General features: G+C 64.4%; 1 protein-coding gene across 1 annotated transcript; it reads left to right on the top strand.

Moving 5' to 3' along the window:
* The first annotated feature begins 23 nt into the window (after positions 1 to 23).
* Positions 24 to 7,507, top strand: LOC113206747 (uncharacterized). The gene is made up of 4 exons (XM_052271141.1): positions 24 to 6,439; positions 6,527 to 6,606; positions 7,029 to 7,151; positions 7,243 to 7,507. The coding sequence occupies exon 1, from the start codon at positions 519 to 521 to the stop codon at positions 6,396 to 6,398; it is 5,880 nt and encodes a 1,959-aa protein (XP_052127101.1). The 5' UTR covers positions 24 to 518; the 3' UTR covers positions 6,399 to 6,439; positions 6,527 to 6,606; positions 7,029 to 7,151; positions 7,243 to 7,507.
* The last annotated feature ends 6 nt before the right edge of the window (positions 7,508 to 7,513 follow it).

Genomic DNA, 7,513 nt, shown 5'->3' with positions numbered 1-7,513 from the left:
CCCCGCCGAACCGCCCGCCCTAGCCCGCCCCTACCCGCCCCGCAAACTCGCTCGCTCGGCTTTTGCTCGGCTTCGGCTCGGCCAGGTTGGGTTCGGGTCGGCTGCGTCGCCGCGCCGCGCAGCACGCGCAGCGCCCGGCCGCCCGGCGTCCGCAAGGCTTGCGTGTATGTGAGTAGTAAAATAGTGTGTTGGTGTTAGTGTGTCGCGCCGCGCGCCCGAGCGCGGTCCTACGTGAGACGCGCCGCGCTGACGGCCAGCGCGCGTGCGCTGTTGCTGTTAGTGACACACCGGACACCGTAGTGAGTGGCAGTGACTGACAACAGCAACGACAGTGAACAGGAACAGTGTCGGCCCGCACGCGCGTGCTGTTAGCGATATCCAGTGACGTAGTGAGTGTCAGTCGTGTCAGTGACTGAAAGCAGCAGAGGCAGTGAACAGGCGTGTGCCCGTCTGCTCGCGCGTGTCATTGTCATCAGTAGTGACAGTGAGTGTTGTGTTAGTGATGCCAGTGGCCAGTAATGACTGACAGCAGAATGCGGGACATTGAACAGGAGGACGACCCAGCTCCCTGCGAGCCGGCCGACGCGGGCCCCGCCCCCGCCGCGCTCCTCTGCCAAGACAAACTTGAGACACACGAGGGCTGCGAGGTTAGGCTCGACAATCTGCGCGAACTTGGTGAGGACCGGGATGAGTACGGCGCGCTGTACCACGTCGTCCGCGGGTGCGCCGACAGCGCCTTCCGCGCGCTCGCCGTGCAGCTGTTCGAGGACGAGAAGCACCACCCGGTGGTGCGACGCTCGGTGGTCAACCACGTCGCCAGGCACTGGTCGACCTACGCCCAGCTGACCAGCGGCCACGCCGACGCGGCCGAGTACCGCCGGCACATGGAGCAGGACGGCGCCCGCGGCGGCCTCGTGGAGGTGCGCGCGGCCGGGGAGGCCTTCTACCGCTCCGTGGCCGTCGTCCACGACGGCGTGCTCGAGATGGCCCACCTCATCAGCAACGGCGAGAAGCCGCTCGTGCTGCGCCAGGTCGGGGAGGTGCCCGCGGAGCACTACGACGCCTGCATCACGCTGCCCGCGGCCGGCTGGAAGGGCGGCCAGGTCGACATCGCCAAGCTGGAGGAGTCGCTGTACAGGGTGGGAGCAGTGGCAGCCCCGGATGAGTCCCGCGCCGAACGAGAAGAGGCGGAGTCCACCGAGCCGCCGGATGCCGCCGTGCGGAACAAGAAGAAGGCCGAGAAAATGCGCGACACTCGCCAGAGTATGACAGAGGAGGAGCGCGCGCTGCAGCTGGAGAAGGACAGCGCAAACTACCATGGGGGCCTCCAGGAAGGCCTCCGGGAGTCGCTGAACGCGAGGCACCACGTCGTGGAGGTGCAGCGCTTCGCGAACCAGACGCCGGAGGTGCCCGAGGAGCGACTGCGGAAAGCGCGGGAACGACGTCGGCGTCGAGAGCAGGTCCAGGACGAGGGCTCGCGCGGGGGCACTTCCGACTCGCAGAGCAGCCTGACAGAGTCGCTGGAGATGCCAGAGTACGAGCCGAAAATGGAGCTGAAGGACCCGGAGCAGTGTCCAACGTGGACAGTCTGGCTCGAAGAGGCTAAGTTAGCCGACGCCCCGGAAGAGCCAGAAACGGACCGCTTGGCAGAGGCGTGCGACAAGGGTGCAGGCAGCAGACTCGCCGAGCAGCCCCCTAAGCCCGTCGAATTCGCTGACGAGTACGGCGCCGTGTACAAGTCCGTGCGCAGAGACGGCAACTGCGTCTTCCGCGCATTCGCCTTAAAACTGTTCCACGATGAGAAGCACCACCGGGTGGTGCGCCGCGGCGTGGTCAACCACGTCCTCAACAACTGGTGGTCGACCTACGCCAAGCTGACCCGCTTCGCCAACCAGGACACTTACCGCCGGTTCATGGAGAGGGACGGCTCTCCCGGCGGCGCGGTGGAGGTGCGTGCGGCCGCGGAGGCCTTCTACCACACCGTCGGCGTCGTGCAAGACGGCGTGCTCGAGGTGCTCTCCCTGAGGAACGACGCCGACCCCATCGTCCTGCGCAAGACCGGCGAGGACCCCACGGTGTTCTACGACACATGCGTCATCCTGCCGCCCGGAGGATGGAAGCGCGGCGATGCCGACATGATCGCGCTGGGCTGGCGGATCCTGGTGACGGAGAACAGGCTGCCCGAGCTTTCCGCCGTCGCGGGGCCGTCCAGGTCAGGCCAGGCTGGAGCGGGGAGGCACCCCGACGAAGGGCACGCGGACCAGCTAGTAGGCACTGCGGGCCGGTGCTATGGGCCAGCGCGGCCGCGGGGGAGGCGGGCAAAACAAAAAGCCCTTGAGAAGATGCAGGAGCTGCAGGACATTGATCGGCAGCTCGACGTGCAGCTGTCGAGGCCGGAGGCGCGCGGGATTGTTCCGGAGCATGTGCAGGGAGAGGGGCAGTTGCCGCCATGGCGTGAGGAGGGCGGGCGCCTCCAGGTGCAACCCACCCTGGTGCAACCCACCCTGGTGCAACCCACCCTGATGCAACCCACCCTGGTGCAACCCACCCTGGTGCAACCCACCCTGATGCAACCCACCCTGGTGCAACCCACCCTGGTGCAACCGTGGTCGGTGCAGGGGGAGGACTTGAACAACACGCCAGGTCACATCGAGGTGCCACTAGGTAGCCTGGTGAAACTGGAAATTGAAGCACCGGAGGAGACTGCAGGAGCACTTGACGCCTTCCGGGAGAACGAGGGTTTAGTGATGCTTGATAGTGGACCGGAGGACGCGGAGAGCTGCCAGAACTTGGGAGATGCGACACCAGACGACGACGTGCTGCCGGTGGGCGCCAGCTACACCGACGAGTTCGGCGCCGTGTACAAGGCCGTGACCAAGGACGGCGAGTGCGTCTTCCGCGCCCTCGCGGCGCGGCTGTTTAGCGACGAGAGTCACCACGCGGTGGTGCGGACGGGGGTGTTTAAGCACATCGACCAGAACTGGGAGGACTACGCCCCGCTGACGGGCTTCGCCGAGTTCACGGACTACAAGCAGTTCATGAGCAAAGAGGGCCACCGCGGCGGCCTCGTGGAGGCGCGTGCCGCCGGCGAGGCCTTCTACCGCACCGTGGCCGTCGTGCAGGAAGGCGTGATCGAGCTGGCCGCCCGGCAGGACGACCGCGACCCCATCGTGCTGCGGAGGTCGGGGCAGCACTACGACCCCTGCATCACCGTGCCGCTGGGCGGCTGGCGGGGCGCCCAGGACGACCTCGTCAAGCTCTACTACCGGAAAGAGGCGAAGACCCCGAAACCCGTCGCCGTACCATCTTTAGGAAACCATGGGCGCCAAGGCAATGGAGATCTTGTAGAGCCGTCAGCAGAGACCGCTAGCTCTACCGTCAGCACTACCGTCAGCACTACCGTCAGCACTACCGTCAGCACTACCGTCAGGACTACCGCCAGCACTACCGCCGGCACCGCCGTCGGCGCCACCGCCGGCACCACCACCGGCACCACCGCCGGCACCACCGCCGGTACTACTGGCGCGCACTACACCGACGAGTTTGGAGCCGTGTACAAGGCCGTGCGCAAGGACGCCAACTGCATCTTCCGCGCGCTCGCGGAGCAGGTGTTCGGCGGCGAAAAGCACCACCAGGTGGTGAGAACCGCCGTCCTCAACCACGTCCTCAAGAACTGGGAGCCCACCTACAGAGAGCTGACCGGCTTCGACAGGCAGGACTCGTACCGCAGCTACATGGAGCGTCTCGGCAGCGGTGGCGTCGTGGAGGCGCGCGCGGCCGGGGAGGGCTTCTTCCGCACCGTGGCCATCGTGCAGGACGGCGTGATGGAGGTGGCGACGCAGCAGAAGCGCAACCCCATCGTGTTGCGGAGGATCGCGGCAGAACCCGCGGACCACTACGACGTGTGCATCACCCTGCCCCTGTTCGGCTGGAAGGGCTCCAAGGCGGATCTCCACAAGCTCAACGGCGAAGCCGTCGTGAGCGGGCCGCGGGGCGGCGTGGTGCGGATGCGCCCCGCCACGCGCCCCGAGATGCCCCATGCGCCGCCGATGAACCCTCTAGCGGGAGAAACGTGGACGGCAAGTGCGGCAGGACCCAGCACAGAACTGCTGGGCAAGAACACTTCCGGAAGCCATTCTGACTCTCACGACACTCAGTCTGACGATGAGATCCAGGTCATCGAGGTTAAACCGGTAATCGAACATAAGACGTCGGAGCAGCAAGTGGCCGCGCCCGCACCTCTGGAGGAAATGCGTGACTCGGAAAAGAAGAGTGTGCAAGAGGCGGACAGTGGGACATCTGTCACTTGCGGGGGCGAGGACTGCACCGACGAGTTTGGCGGCTTGTACAAGACCGTGCGCAGGGACGGCAACTGCGTCTTCCGCGCGCTCGCGGTGCAGCTGTTCGAGGACGAGAAGCACCACCCGGTGGTGCGGCGTTCGGTGGTGAACCACGTCGTCAACAAGTGGCCGACCTACGCCCAGCTGACCAGCTTCGCCGGCCCGGACGCGTACCGCGGGCACATGGAGAAGGAAGGTGCCGGCGGCAGCGCCGCGGAGGTGCGCGCGGCCGGGGAGGCCTTCTACCGCACCATCGGCGTCGTGCAGGACGGCGTGCTCGAGGTGGCCGCCCTCTCCAGGACCGACGACAACCCTGTTGTGCTGAGGAGGACCGGGTCGCCACCGGACGAGTTCTACGACGCGTACATCACGCTGCCTCCGTGGGGCTGGAAGGGCGGCCAAGACGACTTTGACAAGCTGGTCGGTCCCAGACCGCGCCCGCCAGGCCAGGCGGCTGCTCCCGTGAAACCGACTCAAAGCCCGACGGACTCGAAGCAGGAGAAGCTCGATGTGAATCCAAATGGCTCAGTTCTACAAGACGAAATGCGGAGTGAACCGAATGCAAAGAAACAGCAGAGACAGAGCTCAAAGGGCAAAGCGAGTAAACCGAGTAAACAAGCGCGACAGCAGGCTGCGTTTGAATCGTCTGAGGACAGTAGTGAGCAGGCTGCGTCCGAGTCGTCGGGGGATTGTTGGCGTTTAGACAACCATCAGTCTGAGAGGTCTGAGACCGAATCGTCCGCAGATAGTGGCGGCGGTAGGTGGACCAGGACCACCAGGACTTCGGCGGAGCGGGCGCTGACGGCCAGGGTGCGCAAGAGGCGGGAGAACGCCAGGATGCAGGCGAGCGTGTACATATGGGGTCGCATCCAGAACGAGACGGCGGACCAGCGACTGGCCCGTGGGGAGAGGGAGGACGCCAGCCAGAGGCGCGCGGCCCAGAAGCAGCGGCAGGTGGCGGCCAGGGGGCGGGCGCGGTCGCCGAAAAAAGAGACTCCAGAAACCGATTGTCCTCAGCGGCGACGGCGGCGGGCGGTCCCCCGCCGTGTCCGCAGCCCGGGGGCGCCCCCAATCCCGAAGCCGGCGCGCCCCGGAGAGACCCCAGAGGAGCGCGAGGCGCGGCTGAAGATAGGCCGCGACTACGCGAGGTACATGAGCCGCAAGCGCGTCGAGGAGAGGGGCCTGGAGGCCGTGAAGGAGGAGCGGCGCGACTACCAGCGGCGCTACAAGGAGCGCAACAGGGAGCGGATAAATGCGCTCAAGCGGCAGAGGTGCGCCAACCGCGACCAGGAGCTGCTCGAGGCGCGCCAGCGCGCCCAGCAGGACGGGTCGCTCGAGGACCGACCGGAGGGGCCGATGACGCAGGAGGAGGCGCTCGCGGAGCTCGAGGCCCAGCTGGAGAAGCGGCGCGCCTACGCGAGGGAGTACCACCGGCGGAACAAGGGGAGGATCACCGAGCGGCGGCGCCAGCTCGCCGCAGAACGCGGACCCAAGAAGCTCACGGGGGAGAGGCTGGAGGCGCGGCGGAAGTACAGGCGCGAGCGCTACCACAGGCAGATGCAAAAGCTCAGGGAGCAACCTCCGGACGTGATCGAGGCCGAGCGGCAGAGGGTGCGCCACCAGAAGCAGGAGTACGCGAGACTCATCCGGCAGAAGATTGAAGAGGGGAGGCGCAACCAGGACATACCGATGGACCTCGTGGAGAGGCTGGAGCGGAGGCGCGCCTACTGCCGCGCCTACTCGCAGGCCAACAAGGACAAAATAGCCGAACGGGTGTGGAGGCGCCGGAACAACATCCCCAAAGGCCAAGAGGAGGGCGAGAACGGCGCGCCCATTAGGAAAAGGAGGCCATGGCGCAGGAGGAAAGCGACAGTTGTGTCCGAGGCCGCGGCGACGTCGGGGGAGGCAGCTATGTCCGAGGCCGCGGCAACGCTCGGGGCGGCTTCAGGGGCGCCGAGCGAGGACAGCCGCGCGGCCGCGGTTACCAGGCGGAGGAGTGGCAGAACGTCTACCACCCACTACTACTTCGACTCCGAGGACGACGCCGACGATGTGTGAGGGGAGACAGAGCAGGCCGGGGGAGGAGCGCGCCGCACACAGTGAGTAGTAGTACCGAGCAAGTCTCGTTGCAGGCAAAGCCCCTGCCGCGAGAGAAGCGTATCAAACTTGCGTGTCGTTGCTTTCAGATCGAGCAGCACTGCTGTGTGAGTCCGGTCCGGCCCTTCCTGAGGATGGTGTACAACCTGATGCCGATGCGACTACTCAGGTAAATTTTTTCGCCGCAAATGCGCATTACTCATACCTAAGTACTTACGCCCAAGGGGGGGGGGGGGATGCCTAGTGCCTACTTCTTCTGCCCGTAAGGGAGCATCCAGAAAGTACGTCTGCCATTTGCCGTTACCAAACTAACTGCCCAGTTTAGCCAATTGAAGCATTGAAGCTGTGAAAGCGCCTGATCGGTAGGCAACATCTTGCCTTCAGTGCACGCGTGCACTGCTGGGTGGCCTACCCTAAATTTCGCAGGCGCCGAGCTCCTGCAATCTGCCGACCGAATCTAAGAAAAGCGGACGTACTTTTTGGGTGATCCCTAAGGCGGGGCCATGGTCATTCCCGGCCATTCCCTGTAAATAGGCAATGGTACAACGGAACTGGAGTGCATTTTTAATTGTTTGTTAACTTTCTGCGTAGTTATTCTGGAACCTGCATCAACCGCTTCCTCGTAAGACTGCATCGACTGCCCACACTGAGGGGTCGGAGGTCGGAGTCAATCGAGTTGATGGTGTGAACCTGGCTGTTGAGGGTGAAAGAAGGGTGAGGTTACTTGAGCTTTGTCTTTAAAGTTGCACTATCTTAACACATACTGTGCGGAACAGTAACATCAGTTTTGTAATTTGTTCCCCAGGGCTGACCAGAGGGTGACGACGAGTTGACATCCGCAAGTATGAATGGAAGAATAGTTCGAGGCGCTCCCCACCTGTTTGAGGTCAAGATGCAGGCCAGCTCAGGGGCGAACTGCACCCCAAGACGACGACCTTGATGTCCTTCCTTGGCGCGACCGCGGTGCGGCCGTCGGTTTTCGTCGGGTGAAGACAAAGTGTCCCCACACTTAAAATTAAGGTCTTTCATATTTTTCTTTAATGACAAGAACCGAGCCACGAAGGCTCAATCGATTA

This window comes from Frankliniella occidentalis, unplaced genomic scaffold (assembly GCF_000697945.3).
Source record: "Frankliniella occidentalis isolate FOCC.00 unplaced genomic scaffold, Focc_3.1 Scaffold151, whole genome shotgun sequence".
In the NCBI taxonomy this organism is placed as follows: Eukaryota; Metazoa; Arthropoda; class Insecta; order Thysanoptera; family Thripidae; genus Frankliniella; species Frankliniella occidentalis.
This window is presented reverse-complemented; position numbering and strand designations above follow the sequence as displayed.

Coding starts and splice junctions, on each gene's coding strand:
- LOC113206747 (XM_052271141.1), top strand. CDS start 519: ATGACTGACAGCAGAATGCGGGACATTGAACAGGAGGACGACCCAGCT.